Here is a 16394-nt window from a genome sequence, read left to right as displayed (position 1 = left end):
TTGGTGGACGTGGTGTTGGTGGACGTGGTGGTGGTGGACGTGGTGGTGGTGGACGTGGTGGTGGTTGACGTGGTGGTGGACGTGGTGGTGGTGTTGGCTGCTGTGGTGGTGGACATGGCGGTGGTGGACATGGTGGTGGTGGACATGGTGGTGGTGGACATGGTGGTGGTGGACATGGTGGTGGTGGACATTGTGGTGGTGGACATGGAGGTGGACGTGGTGGTGGTGGTGGACAAGGTGGTGGATGTGGTGGTGTACGTGGTGGTGGTGGATGTGGAGGTGGTGGTGCGGGACGTGATGGACGTGGTGGCTGACTTGGTGGTGGATGTGGAAGTGGACATAGTGGTTGTGGACATGGTGATGGTGGACATTGTGGATGTGGTGGTGGTGGCCATGGTGGTGGATGTGGTGGTGGTGGTGGATGTGGTGGTGGTGTTGGCTGCGGTGGTGTTGGCTGTGGTGGTGGTGGACATGGTGGTGGTGGACATGGTGGTGGACATGGTGGTGGTGGTGGATGTGGTGGTGGATGTGGTGGTGGTGGTGGATGTGGTGGTGGTGGATGTGGTGGTGGTGGACGTGGTGGTGGTAGACGTGGTGGTGGTAGACGTGGTGGTGGTAGACATGGTGTTGGTGGATCTGGTGGTGGTAGACGTGGTGGTGATGTGGTGGTAGGAGTGGTGGTGGTGGATGTGGTGGTAGGAGTGGTGGCGGCGGTGGACATGGTGGTGGTGGCTGACTTGGTGGTGGATGTGGTAGTGAACGTGGTGGTTGTGGACATAGTGGTGGTGGACGTGGTGGTGGTGGTGGATGTAGTGGTGGTGGACGTGGTGTTGGTGGACGTGGTGTTGGTGGACGTGGTGTTGGTGGACGTGGTATTGTTGGTGGACGTGGTATTGTTGGTGGACGTGGTATTGTTGGTGGACGTGGTGTTGGTGGACGTGGTGTTGGTGGACGTGGTGTTGGTGGATGTGGTGTTGGTGGACGTGGTGTTGGTAGACGTGGTGGTGTTGGTGGTGGACGTGGTGTTGGTGGTGGACGTGGTGTTGGTGGTGGACGTGGTGTTGGTGGTGGACGTGGTGTTGGTGGTGGACGTGGTGTTGGTGGACGTGGTGTTGGTGGACGTGGTGTTGGTGGACGTGGTGGTGGTGGACAAGGTGGTGGATGTGGTGGTGGATGTGGTGGTGGACGTGGTGGTGGTGTTGGCTGCTGTGGTGGTGGACATGGTGGTGGTTGACGTGGTGTTGGTGGATGTGGTGGTGGTGGATGTGGTGGTGGTGGATGTGGTGGTGGTAGACGTGGTGGTGGTGGACGTGATGGTGGACATGGTAGTGGTGGTGGACGTGGTGGTGGTGGACATGGTGGTGGATGTGGTCGGTGTTGGATGTGGTGGTGGACGTGGTGGTGGTGTTGGCTGCTGTGGTGATGGACATGGTGGTGGTGGACATGGTGGTGGTGGACATGGTGGTGGTGGACGTGGTGGTGGTAGAGGTGGTGGTGGTGGATGTGGTGGTGGGAGATGTGGTGGATGTGGTGGTGGGGGGGGGATGTGGTGGTGGTGGTGGACGTGGTGGTGGTGGCTGATATGGTGGTGGATGTGGTATTGGATGTGGTGGTTGTGGACGTGGTGGTGGTGGACGTGGTGGTGGTGGTGGTGAACGTGGTGTTGGTGGACGTGGTGTTGGTGGACGTGGTGTTTGTGGACGTGGTGTTGGTGGATGTGGTGTTGGTGGACGTGGTGTTGGTGGACGTGGTGTTGGTGGACGTGGTGTTGGTGGACGTGGTGTTGGTGGACGTGGTGTTGGTGGACGTGGTGTTGGCGGATGTGGTGGACGTGATGGTGGTGGACGTGGTGGTGGATGTGGTGGTGAACGTGGTGGTGGTGGATGTGGTGGTGGTGGTGGACATGGTGGTGGATGTGGTGGTGGTGATGGATGTGGTGGTGGACGTGGTGGTGGTGTTGGCTGCTGTGATGGTGGACATGGTGGTGGTGGACATGGTGGTGGTAGACGTGGTGGTGGTGGTAGATGTGGTGGTGGTAGACGTGGTGTTGGTGGATGTGGTGGTGGTAGACGTTGTGGTGGATGTGGTGGTGGACGTGGTGGTGGTGTTGGCTGATGTGGTGTTGGCTGATGTGGTGGTGGATGTGGTGGTGGTTGTGGACATGGTTGTGGACGTTGTGGTGGTGGATGTGGTGGTGGTGGATGTGGTGGTAGGAGTGGTGGTGGCGGTGGACGTGGTGGTAGTGGACGTGGTGGTGGTGAATGTTGTGGTGGTGGTGGGGGACGTGGTGGTGGTGGTGGACGTGGTGGTGGTGGCTGACGTGGTGGTGGATGTGGTAGTGAACGTGGTGGTTGTGGACGTGGTGGTGGTGGACGTGGTGGTGGATGTGGTGGTGGTGGACGTGGTGGTGGATGTGGTGGTGTTGGAAGTGGTGGTGGACATGGTAGTGGTGGATGTTATGGTGGACGTGGTAGTGGTGGATGTGGTGGAGGTGGTAGATGTGGTGGTGGTAGACGTGGTGTTGGTGGATGTGGTGGTGGTAGACGTTGTGGTGGATGTGGTGGTGGACGTGGTGGTGGTGTTGGCTGATGTGGTGTTGGCTGATGTGGTGGTGGATGTGGTGGTGGTTGTGGACATGGTTGTGGACGTTGTGGTGGTGGATGTGGTGGTGGTGGATGTGGTGGTAGGAGTGGTGGTGGCGGTGGACGTGGTGGTAGTGGACGTGGTGGTGGTGAATGTTGTGGTGGTGGTGGGGGACGTGGTGGTGGTGGTGGACGTGGTGGTGGTGGCTGACGTGGTGGTGGATGTGGTAGTGAACGTGGTGGTTGTGGACGTGGTGGTGGTGGACGTGGTGGTGGATGTGGTGGTGGTGGACGTGGTGGTGGATGTGGTGGTGTTGGAAGTGGTGGTGGACATGGTAGTGGTGGATGTTATGGTGGAGGTGGTGGATGTTGTGGTGGTGGACGTGGTGGTGGACAAGGTGGTGGGGGTGGCTGATGTGGTGGACATGGTGGTGGTGGTGGTGGTGGACGTGGTGGTGGTGGACTTGGTGGTGGATGTGGTGGTGGATGTTTTGGTGGACATGGTGGTGGTGGATGTGGTGGTGGTAGACCTGGTGGTAGCTGACGAGGTGGTGGTGGTGGATGAGGTGGTGGTGGACACTGGTGGATTTGGTGGTGGACGAGGTGGTGGTGGACGTGGTGAAGGTGGATGTGTTGGTGATGGTGGTGGACGTGGTGGTGGTGGTGGATGACTATTCGGTAGGAGGGTGCTGGCAGAATGCAGAAGGAGAGGAGGATCTTGTAGGGGGCACATGGGAGAGCAGAAAGAGGCCGAATATTAGAAACAAACAAGTGCTGAAGAAAAGAAAAGTGCACAGCTGCCATTGTTCACTATTCGGCTCAGCAAGAGCAGCCGTCGAGCTGGTTTAATAAACCTTAAAAAGTAGCGACGGAAGAGAGGCATGCTTGTGGCGGCATCTACCCTGCGAGAGCGAGCAGCAGCCATATGTTTGTAATTAACGTGCCCGCGCCGCTGCTCGCTCCCGCAAGGTGGATGCCGCCACAAGCACGAGTGCAGTGCTTGAAAAGTGAAGACCGATGGCTAAAGCAAGCATTCACACTCTTCATTTTCTCTATGTAGGCTGCATGCAGCCTACATAGAGAAAATGGCCTCACTACAGGTACCCTGCGTGGCGCTGTTCGGGACTCTGCCCCAATCACAGCGCTGCCATTGCAGTGTTGTGATTGGCTTACAGTAGGGGAGGGAGCATACCTGTTCCTGTTCAGGAGCAGGAAAACGAGGTCCAGGCCCAGGAGCAGAGGCGGGCCAGGACTGGTCAGGTGGGTTTTATTTTACTCCACCCCACCCCTCGTGGTAACCCCCGCTTGACCCCTGTCCCCCCACCCACGAGCCCCGACTGCACCCAATCAAAACATGTACTCTTGGCTCCCAACATGTGGTCGTGGCCAAAGTCCCTCTGTAGTAATGCTTACTTGTCTGGCGAGACCATAAATACCAAGAAGCAAATGTCCTTTCATGAGTTCGGTCTCTTCGCCTTAAATACATCTATTCAAATGAGTTCTTAGCATTGTAAGTGTCTGACCCTAACCATTATCTTCTCCAGGGATGCCACATTTGCTTGCCCTGGTTCACCCAGTGCTTTTCCATTTGTTTGAGAAATATGGCCAATCTTGTGTCTTATATTTAACTTCATCAAATATATTTTGCAGAAAAAAGATCTAGCTATGGATAACCCTCCCTGCACGATTAGTGATCCTCATTTATTAAACTTGCTCCTACTCAGAATAATTTCAGGTCTCTAGTGGTTTGAGATTTTGATGCAGAAGGTCTTTCATAGTGATATCTATCCTTAAATAATTTTGAAGGGTCGACTCCAGCTTTCCAATGCAAGTGGTCTTTCGTTCCAAAATGCAATTATTTAATTGCAGCCATGCTACGGGTGTGTTGTGGCAGTGAAGTTGGATGTCTGTTTTATTCACCTATTTAGCTGATTTTTATGGTGAAGTCTGTGGTTATCCTGAAATCCTGACATCTCCCAAAAGCGTTGATGACTTTTGCTCTACGTGTTTTACATAGGGATGTGCAGAGGTGTTATATAGGGGAAACAACCTTTACAACGCAGTCATCACATTGCACTACATTCACAACGCACTCATTATATTGCAACATCTCTTACAACACATGTCAATACAATGCAGCCATTACATTGCATGTCACTACAACACATGACACTACAAAGCATGCCACTACAACGCAGGCATTACATCGCATGTCATTACAACGCATACCATTACAACGCATAGTACCCCTACACTTTCCAACACTTACCCTACTGTTGCACCCCCATGAGTTAGAATAGTAATTTTTACCCCTACACTATCCAACACTTACCCTACTGTTGCACCCCTGGAGTTACAGTGGTAATTTTTATCCCTAGACCATCCAACACTTAACTTAAATGCAATGTATGTGTTATAATGGTATGCGTTGTAAAGCTATAATGAGATGTAATGGAATGCATTGTAAATCTAGTTTTAAAAATGTTGTAATGGCATGGAATGTAAATGGTTGCGTTGTAAAAGATGTTGCGATGTTAAAACTGTGTTTTAAAGGCATGTCTTGTAAATGTATGTGTTGTAACGTCATACATTCGTTATATAGGCTGATTTACAATTTCATGCAATTGTTCTAAAAAGGTGTAGTGGCACGGTGTAACAGTAGGGAACATTCCCACTGCCACTCTCAGACTTGTGTAAGCCACCACCCAAGACCAAAACACTGTTGTTTACCCACTTCTGGATACTCCATTCTAAGGGTTGGGACTTCAGCACCACAGAGTAGTAACATAACAGAAAATGTTAGAGCACAAGTGCAGAATGTGATGAGGGGGCCTGATGATGGATAAAAATCCATCATCTGGCGGTAACATCCTACGCTGACGACACCCAGATTGTCCTAGCCATAAACAAAAATGGAGATGAAGTGGCCTCCAATTTTAATCTCAGAATGCTGGCAATAAGTAATTGGATGTCCACAAATTGTTTGAAGCTGAACTCCGATAAAACGGAGGTGATGATGTTTGGTAACCTCTCCCCTGCCTGGTCTCCCACTTGGCGGCCTGATGCCCTGGGACCACCCCCCCCCCCCCCCCCCAGTGACCAAGGCAAGAAATCTCGGAGTTATACTGGATACCAAACTCACTTTCATGCACCACGTTAATGCGGTAGTATCCTCCTCATTCTACACCATGAGAATGATTAAAAAACTCCTACCCTATCTCCCCATGAGCATGGCAAAAACACTGGTCAGCGCACTTGTCATGGCTCGCATAGATTATTGTAATGCCCTTCTAGTCAATGCTCAGGAAGGAGTCCTAAAAAAGCTGCAATTGGTGCAGAATGCTGCGGCCAGACTGATCACAGCAACCCCCAAGTATACCTCCATATCTGGCACAATTGAACAGCTTCACTGGTTACCAGTAAAGAAGAGAACTAAATTCAAAGCTCTATGCATTGCGTATAAGGCAATCCACGCTCAAGGCCCAGCATTTTTGAAAGATGCACTCTGCCCTTATAAACCTGCTAGATCCCTTCGATCTTCCACTGCTGGTCTTATGCAGGTCCCCAGGACTAAGAAAGTCTCCTGGGGAGACAGATCCTTCATAGTGACCACCATCAAACTGTGGAACAGTCTTCCACATCATATCAAAACCTCTACTTCCCTTCTTTCTTTCCGCAAACAGATAAAGACCTGGCTGTTCAAGCAATAACTACTCATGGACTAGTTCAGTAAACACTCAGCGCCGAGACACCCTCGGGTATTTGAGCGCTTAATACATTTCCCAAATAAATAAATAAATAAATATACAATATCTCAGATATCCATTGCCATGGGGCTCAGTAGGGCCCCCTTAAAGGGTTTAGGGGCCACCTGAAGGGTTGGAGGGCCCTGTGCGCTGCAAGGGCCTGTGTTGCACTCCAGCCACAGAGAATGCCCAGTCAGTGACTGTGGAGCAGTTCTCCTTCCTTTTTTACTCATTGCTCATCTGTGGTAGGGACCGTCCTACACCTCAACAACTAAAGCATTCTGGAGAATGCTAATACCTTCAGGGTAATGTCTCATATCTGGGAAAACAGACTACATGAACTTAGTTACCAAAACGTTCCTTGATTAATTTAGAGACCTTCGACCGCCTTTATGGTGGGTGAAGCCTCTCGCCTTCACAGGTGTATTTATTGTGCTCACTCCAATTTTAAAATAACCTTTGTGATTAGTTTCCCATTTTATCATTGAATATTCGTGTTGAATTGTTGAAGCAGCCAGCCATAGAACACATTTAATGTTTGTATATTTTTTGTCTTTCATTTTAGACATGTTTTTTTCTTAAACTCATGCCGTATGGAAATCAGAAACCTAAAGATAAATTCCACCGCTTTGTGTGTGTCTAGCTGCCCTCAGAAGCAACTCAGTTCCTTGGAGGAAGTCCAGTTGTTTGCTAAAAATAATGGTAAGTAGCAAATGCTGCGATGGATGATGCAAAATAGTGCTTTTATTTTGTACATTTCCTAAAATGTTTGCAATGATACTGTCCACTTTTGCCTAAAACTGTTTAAAAAAAAAAGAATACGCAGGCGAGATGTTTGCCTCTGACTGGGTTAATTGTAAGAGCAGTTGTTGAACATGGCTTTTTTTGGAGGGGTCTCCCCCAGATTTTTTGCCTTCTTGTGCTGAAGCAGTTTTTCTTGGTATTAGCACTCCGAACTTTCTCCCTGCTAACCAGTGTTAAATTGCTTGTGCTCTCTCCCTAAAGATGGTACAGTTGAAATCTACCTGATTAGTACATTTTACTTACTTGTACGTCCCTAGTAAATTGTTATACTTTCACCCAAGGCCTCTAAATAAAATGCTGCTAGTGAGCCTGCAGCACTCACTGTGTCACCCAATAATGCAGCCTTTTTTAAACATGTCTCCGGTCTGTCACTGCAGCCTGTTGTGCAATTGTAAACGGTCATTTTGCCCTGTAGGCCCTAAAAGCCCATAGGGCAGGGTGCATTTTAGTTTTAAAAAGTACAACATATGGGTTTAATTTATGCATGTCCTAAAGTCATTTTTTGCTACTGCGAGGCATATTTCCCCCATTGACTAACACTGGGTTATCTTATTACATTAATAAGTGATAACTTTTGATTGGAAGCAATTAGATATATGGGGCCAGATGTAGGTAAGTTCCATTTACCGATTCTAAAATACAGAATTTTACCGATTCGGTATTTCAAAATCGGTAAATGGTATGTAGGTAAGTATTCGGTAAAGTTTACCGAATCGGTAATATTCGGTAATTACCGATTTGGTAAATACCGAATCGGTAATTCCCATTAATTCCTATGGGCCTGGAGGCCCATAGGAATGAATAAGAATTACCGAATCGGTGAATACCGATTTGGTAATGGGGGAACACATTCAAGGGTGGCAGGGTGTCACATTGACACCCTGTTGCACCCCTGAATAGTACATGGGGGCACATGTGGCACACATACATGCCCTAGGGCATGTATGTCTGCCACATGGCACTTTTGAAAAAGCACAAATTTGCTTTATCAAAGGTTTTTAATATTTACCACCAACTTTTATTTGGTGGTAAATACCGAATCCTTAACCATGCAATGCACTCATTTGAGTGCTCCCAACATTTCAGATTCGGTAATTTACCGATTCGGTATTTTAAGGAATCGGTAATTAACCAATTCCTTAAATTACCGATTTGGTAAATTACCGAATCTGAAATGTAGCCACCTACATCTCAATAGCCTAATACCGGTTGGTAACGGCCAAAATTCGATAGTTTTGGCTGTTACCTACCGTTATTGGGCTACCTACATCTGGCCCAAGGTGTTTACCATTAAAGGCTATTTAAATGACAATTCATTTGAGAGTAAAGTTGGATTTTAAGTCACAGTTTTGAAAATGACACCTTTAGAAAGTTGGCATTTTATTGTCCTAACCATTTGTGTCTTCTGCCAGTGTCCTGGGTCACATAGCTGTTGGGGTTTTAGTATTCCTTCCAGACAGTGACCCTACAGGCAGTAGGTGTAGGCAGAATAAGCCATCCTGCCAGGATGGCTGGGGGTGGAGCTGTACCATGCCCCACCTGCACATGAAAGGGTGTGTCTCCAGGACACACAAACACATTTGACATTAGTCTTTTGTAACCCCAGACTTCTTGCAGCCTTGACAGGAGAAGGGAAGACCTTTCCATAAACACATGTTGTAGTAGCATAGGGAATTCCCCTACTTCAAAGGCTGGCACCAGATATAGATATTGGAAAGCGTTGGTTTCTGTTCTTGGGCGCAGGGGCCCGTCCCTTTAATTTGCAAAGTTAAAATGCATTGCCTCGTTCTTGCAATGCTAAAAGTACCTCTCTGTTTTCTCCCCTCATGGAGCATGAGCAGAGTCCGGCAATGAAAGGCAGCCCGCTGCGCATGTCTGGGCTTACTTTTTCACAGCCCATGGATAATATAGCAAAGGAGGCTGCATCAAAGACTAGAATGGCGCCAAAATAATATTGTCTAACAGGACACTGAAGTCCTGTGTGATGCCTTCATCCCCTCATGTATTGTTCCAGTTAGAATTTCAGTTTCACAGTCTGTCTTCCATGTTTACTTTGACACTGCCTGCTCAGGAACTTTTTGCCTGTGCACAGACAGAGCCGGTGGAGGGGGTATATTTTTGATTTAAATACATTTATTTAATGCTGTCAATACTTTTTTTTAGTTGAAGTGTTCATTATTCAGCACACACGCTCCCGTAGTGTGCAGACTGTAAATTTACAAGATGAGTGTTGGATCCTCTGCAGAAACAATGCGCATAGACTAGCAGCAATTAGTCTTACAGTGAGATGTCTTCATTTAATGTTCTGGATTTCACCTTTTAAAGTACGACCTGAGCGTCTTTATCTGCAAGTAGGGCTTCCTTTAGTACAGCTTTCTTTAGCTTGAAATTGTATAACCTTTCTACTCTGCGTGCATGTCTAATTTATTTTGCTGAAGCATATTGTGCCTTCCTTGGTTGTTTCCTGTGCATTGTTTGTATGATGTCATACTTTTAACGTAGAATAGAACACCCTTTACTATAAAATGTTTTAAACTGTACATGTGCCTGTATATATGATTGTATGTTTGCATATATGCTTGACTATGCCTGTATGATTGAGTTTACTTTCATGCTGTTGCTCAAAACATATTTAAAGTCCCCCACATACTGCTGGAAACTGGTGAAAACTACAAGGACACCAGAGCAGCTCACACAACTACCACGAGCAGCACCCTCGCCTTGCCAATAAATGTACGCGGTTCCATATCTATGCAACATTCACTTTATTTGTTATTGTTTGTTTCCCACATAGTGTCATCCTGCAGTACCACGTCATGAAAAAACATTGTTTGCTTGCACATTTATAGAGTGATTTGTCTACTGATTAAAGATAAACATTGGCACATACTACGGTTTAAATGGTGCAGATCTTGCATAAGAATTCAAGGGCATTTTAGTAGATCTTTGTAGTGCATTAAAAACTGATATATATATATATATATATATATATAACATCCAACGACAACCTCAATGGAGTATCCCTCGTCCAGTGGGGGTGGCGCGCTGCCGGTGAGGTGACCGGTAGTTCAATATTCAGGCAAAACGGCGTTCCAAGCGCGCACTTAGGTACCAAAAGAATCCACACCAACAAGCAGGTCTGTCAAGTAGGTAGGGTTTATTCACGCCATAAGCCCTACGTGACGCGTTTCGCACTCCGTGAGTGCTTGTTCACACAATGATGCTTGAAAAGTTTGCTGTATTTACCGTGTGTCTCCAATAAACATAGACATGGGACTTATCTGTTTTCACAAAAATTATAAGGGCGCCATCTTGTAATAGTACTGTCTGTCTTGCATTGATGGTCGATTATCATGTTATACAGCAGTTATTGAATCACATTACAAATATCTGGCAATGTAACCACAAACAAATGATTGCTGGGCAGTCAGTCCATAATTCATACATTAAACCACGTAGGCCAAATAAATCATATCAGTGCTCTGGTTTAAACAAGTATACCCACATGTCAAATGAAAATGTGAATAACGTTATAATCAATAACTCTAGATGTTTAGGGCATCTGCTCTTACGTGTCTTGTAATGTCAAACACGTTCGACCAATCAACTGTTAGGGTGTTCGCACGTGATCGGCATATGGAGGTAACCATGGTGACGTATGATATGCAACGGAGTCCCGCTTGCTGGTAATAGCGCACAATAGTTATAAAAACGGCCATGTGTACAAAGTTACATGTATACTGTGTAACAAATGTTTAAAGGGGGCTCTATGTAAATCGGCAGAAATATAATCTGCGGACACAAGTATACGCAAGAGCGTCCAATTGAATACTAGTGCTGTTAACCCGTGATCGGCACTAGAAGCTCTGGCGGTTCCCTTGGATACCAAGGTAACACTAGTGCACCGTCACCAAGGTAGAGTGCTAAACATATAGCAAAAGGTTGTCAACTGCATACCCCTGGTTAGTGGGTACAACCATGGAACAACAAATAAAGTAATGGATTGACAAATATAGAAAAAATTGAAATAAAGTTAAAATTATTATCCCCTGGCTAGTGGGGGAGGTCACGTGTAACGTGGTTAGTGTCCAGGACAACAGTCTGTCACAGTCATGTTGTAAAACACGGTTTAACAGAAAAACAAATGCATCATTCAAAGGATCAGCCTTGAGAAAAACCCTGTTCCGCAAACCCATAAGTGTTACAGTGTACTATAATACAAAGAAGACAACATACTTGGAGCGAAGAGTGGAGAAGGTCAAGTTGAAAGGACTCGGGTACTAGCATCACAAGCCTGCGAATAAGTCCTGCCCTTTCAACCTGTAGGGAAAAGTATATGGGGACCAATGTCAGAATGAGGAAAAAATACATAATGAAGTACATTCCAATACATTTCATTCCTGGTGTAAATGTACATTATATTCCTCATCCATATTGTGTCCGTTTGGAAAACGTGTGCAGAGACCAATGATGTGTCTCGATTCTCGTTGTCTGAGTCTTAAAGCACGATTGCCACCCCTTCTGGATACGGTTACCTGTTCAATAATATAGTATCTTAGTAATTTGGCGTTGGAAAAATGATGACTTTCAAAATGCCTATCAATATGGTACTGTTTGTCTCTATTCGTAATGGCTCTAGTATGTTCCAATATGCGTTGTTTGGCCATTTTAGTGGTACTACCCACGTACCTCAGTTCACATGGGCATATCAGTACGTACACCACAAACATGGTCGTGCATGTCAGAAATTATTTTATGGTTTCCATTTTGTTGGTACTTGGATTCCAATATTCTTTGACCATATGGCTGTTCGAACAGGCTTTGCAGTGACCGCAGGGAAAGAATCCGGGGAGATCCACCCCCCGTGGTACAGTGTCACTAATCATATTGTGTACCAATAAGTCACTTAAATTGCGTCCCCTGCGGTAGGTAATGCTAGGTCTTGCTGGTATAGTACTACCTATGATAGGATCATTTCTAAGTATATCCCAGTTCTTCATGATACTTTTCTTTATTTCTTTGTGGTTACCATTGTAATCAAGGATAATACGGGTGACTTCATTATCCTCTGTTGTTGCATCATCATTCCTTTGATTGGTTAGTAAGTTCTTGCGTTCCACTGATTTCGCTTTCTCAGTGGCTCTTTTGATCACCCATTTTGGATAGCCCCTGTTAGTGAACCTTTGTACCATTAATGCCTCCTCTTTAGTGTAGTCCTCAATGGTACTACAGTTCCGTTTTGCCCTGAGAAGCTCCCCGTAGGGGATGCTCCACTTAAGGGGCTCTGGATGACTGCTCAGGGCATGCAGTAAGGTGTTGCCTGCTGTTTCTTTCCGGAATAATATAGTTTTAAGTTTATTATCCTGTACTTTCACCTTGCTATCCAAATATTCAATCTCCCTATCACTGATGTTACTTGTTAATGTGATGTTATTGTTGTTATTGTTCAATTTGGAGATGAAGTCAATGGCCATGTTTTTACTGCCTTTCCAGAGCACAAAAAGGTCATCTATGTATCTTAGCCACATAGTGACATTCTGGAATCCTTCCTGTAAATCTGGTCTATTTCTCATGTCCGCCTCCCATGCGCCCATGAACAAGTTGGCAAAGGTCGGGGCAAAACATGTGCCCATCGCAGTACCATGCAATTGGACATAGATGTCATCGTTAAACAGGAAGTAATTGTTTACTAGACAGTATCTCATCATGTCTAAAATCATGGTGGTGTGTCCCAGGTATTTGATGTTACGGGTTTTCAGAAACCTAGCACATCTATGTCCAATTGTTGGTGTGGATTCTTTTGGTACCTAAGTGCGCGCTTGGAATGCCGTTTTGCCTGAATATATATATATATATATATATATATATATATATATTTTCCACCATGAATGCGTGCTCGGACCAACGCGTTTCAGCCATCACAGGCTTTGACCGTGAACAAAGCCTGTGATGGCTGAAACGCGTTGGTCCCAGCTGGAGAAATAAAGTGAAGCTGTTTAAACTTTACAAACGCTGAGTGCCGCATTCTTGGTGGAAATTATTGTTGGGCCTTGATCCGGCCCCGTTGCTGAGCACCCACAGTTGAGCGCGCAGAGTCTGAGGATCGCTTTGGTGGAGGATATATATATATATATATATATTTATATATATATATATATATATATTTCACAACTCTCTTCTTCAAAGAGAATAAGTCAGCACTCATGAAAAGGTTTCTTTCCCAATCCTTTATTTTCGTGGTCAATACTCCAGCATTATAACGTACAAACTACATTTGTACGTTTGTACGTTATAATGCTGGAGTATTGACAACGAAAATAAAAGATTGGGAAAGAAACCTTTTCGTGAGTGCTGACTTATTCTCTTTGAAGAAGAGAGTTGTGAAATATATGGAAGCGGGGCTCTGCTTAGAAGTCAAAGCACCGGTGGAGGGAGCGCCATTGGACCGCAGAATCGAGCCAAGGCTGTGGATATATATATATATATATATATATATATATATATATATATATATATATATATATATATATATATATATATATATATATATATATATATATATTCCAAACAGCTTGGCGAAGTTCTTGCCTGCGCCTCTTAATGTGGCGGGCCTCGACGGGGTTTCGCCTCCCCCCGTTAAATCCAAAAGTTTACCGTCTTTGATGGTTGACAGAGAGTCGAGGCCCAGGTTAGCTTGGTTCAAGTGCTTTTATTTGGCAACAACAACACTCAACGCGTTTCGCAGCCTCTGCCGCTTTCTCACGAGTGAATGGCTGTGTTCATTTGATAAAGTTATATACAATAACAAAAACTTAATCATGTGACTATTTACGTGAAAGTGAAAACATACTCTCTTGTTTATACATTTCTGCATTTGTATACTTGGTCACGAAATACCCATATTTACTTAACATGCTCGTAAAACATTTCAAGGTAATTTAAATACATTTTGGGAAAAAGTCATGTTCGTTTAGCTTCACGAACTACTACTCCCATAATTCAGTGTCCATTAGGCCAACTTGTGTTTCAGCGAAAATACATGTTCTGAATTGCCTCATTCAGTAAGCTCTCATGTTACACAGTTCGCCTAGACATTACACGCGGTACTTTCTGAGTGGCATCATTGCACATGAAACGCGATCATTCACGCAATGCTGAATTAAGTCATTCAGCGTATTCTATATAATAACTGTTGCACGCATTAGTACCTCACTGATAGATCGCCTCAGTGGGCTATACTCCACAGTTCCACATCTTGCATGCCCAATGTTTGGGCCATGCTGATTTCTCTTACATAGAGCCCCAGTGGGCATAAACATATAAATAGATCCATTACACTCCTGCTGTACCGCTTGATTCATAATCTGCTTGAATCACTCTGTGTCTTGCTTGTGACTTTCATTCCATTCACGCATTCCGCAGTGAACAACCGTGACCTGCAAAGTGAGAGAGCATATTCATTAAAATCATAGCCTCTGTTATCATAGTTTTGATAAAACAATCATAGTTCCTAGAATTCTAAGAAGACAGCAAGTTTAGATTACACATCAGTTTCAATTAGACGCTTTTATTGTCCAAGGTGAGATGCCAGTCCCTCATCAATATTATGCCCTAGTGGAGACAGTGTTTGGAATCCGATTATAAATCTGGACTCTAGTCTGCGTAGTTCCTTAACTCTGTCTCCTCCTCTCTCTCTTTTAGGAACACTGTCCAACACCACAAATGATAATAAATTCGTGTTTTGGTTGTGTTCACTGAAAAAGTGACGGGCAATGGGGTATTGTTGGTCATGGTGGTTTATGGCCCTCAGGTGTTCCAGTACTCTTTTCTTTGCTTTATGTACTGTACTCCCTATGTAAAATAATTCACAGGGGCACTTGAGGGCATATACTGCGTATTCAGTCTCGCACGATAGATGTTTCTGAATTTTGAATGGCATGGTCTTAGTAGATAACTTTGCAGTTTTTACTGTTTTTGCAGGCCTTGCATTTGCCACAGATATAAAATCCTTGAACTGGGTTCATTTTTTTGGGCACTAATTTAGGCAAGTTCGCTGGGCTAACTAGATCACTGATTGATTTTCCTTTTCTGAAAGTGATTTGGGGGTAATCATTTAATGACTTCCCAATATCAAGGTCAGTCTGTAAAATGCTCCAATGTTTTTCAAGGCATTTCCTAACCTCATGTGACTTGTTACTGTATGTGGTCACAAATCTGACCGTCTCATTGCTAGGTGTACCTCCTACTGGTGACTCGCCTGCCAATAAATCATTTCTAGTTCTCAGTTTTACTTTGGAACAGGCTGTTGAAATATTTTGGTCACTGTATCCTCTTTCTTTAAATCTTTGGGTCTCTCTGTCAACCATCAAAGACGGTAAACTTTTGGATATATATATATATATAATATATTCACTGAAAAAAACACAGGTTTCAGGGACGTTATAGTTAGTTGGACATTTGAGTCATATAAAACCATAGAAACTTTCCAGTTATAGTTAGTTGAGCTAACTATAACTCGCCTGGCCGCAATGTATGGCTGATGACATCACATATTAGATCACTCATGACACGGTCAGTGACATCACTGATGACATCATCCACTGAAGGTGTGTTTCTGTAAAGTTTAAATATTTTTTATATATATCTATGCCAACGTGTATTAAACAATGAGTGGATTTACAAGTGCCTGAATGGATTATTTAGTAGGTGTGTGACTGACAGTAAAACGGAGTGATTGAACGTGTCTTACTGAATACATGGATTAGTGAGTAAACTGTGTGAAACTCTGTATTGCTCTCTCAGTTGGTGTGTAAGCGGTTGCATGGGTTGGTGAGTAGCTACATGACTGTCTATATAGGTTATTGATTTGTTGTCTGAGTATCTGTATGAATGCCTGAGTGTCTGTGTGGATCGGTGGACAGGGGGTGTTACTGTGCACAGATGTCTGAGTGGGTGATTCACTGGTTGTATGGATTCCAATGTGCATCTGGGAAGGGCAGTATGGGTGAGTTAGTGTGTATGGGTGTGTTGGTGAGTGAATAAATGTCTCATTGGTATATGTCTGAGTAACTACATATGTTTTAAGGCAGTATATGTGAGTGTTGGAGTATATAAAGGAATATATGTGAGAGTAAGTTATTTAAAGAGTGGGTGTATAAATGAGTATTTGCTTGGATCAGTGATTGTGTAAGACAGTAAGTATGTGTTAGTATCTGCATAAATAAGTGATGTGGTGTGGTGTGTATATAAATAACTCAGTTGG

General features: G+C 44.9%; 1 protein-coding gene across 2 annotated transcripts in view; it reads left to right on the top strand.

Annotated features, from left to right (window-relative positions):
• Positions 1-16394, top strand: part of SLC44A3 (solute carrier family 44 member 3) — a 530813-nt gene that overhangs the window by 175766 nt on the left and 338653 nt on the right. For both annotated transcript variants that reach the window (XM_086957367.1, XM_086957377.1), the window contains one exon: positions 6894-7030. In XM_086957367.1, the coding sequence (XP_086813493.1) occupies positions 6894-7030 (137 nt within the window). The remainder of the gene's footprint in view (positions 1-6893; positions 7031-16394) is intronic.

This window comes from Lissotriton vulgaris, chromosome 1_1 (assembly GCF_964263255.1).
Source record: "Lissotriton vulgaris chromosome 1_1, aLisVul1.2, whole genome shotgun sequence".
NCBI lineage: Eukaryota > Metazoa > Chordata > Amphibia > Caudata > Salamandridae > Lissotriton > Lissotriton vulgaris.
Note: the sequence above shows the minus strand (reverse complement) of the source record. Positions and strands in the feature narration are given on the sequence as shown.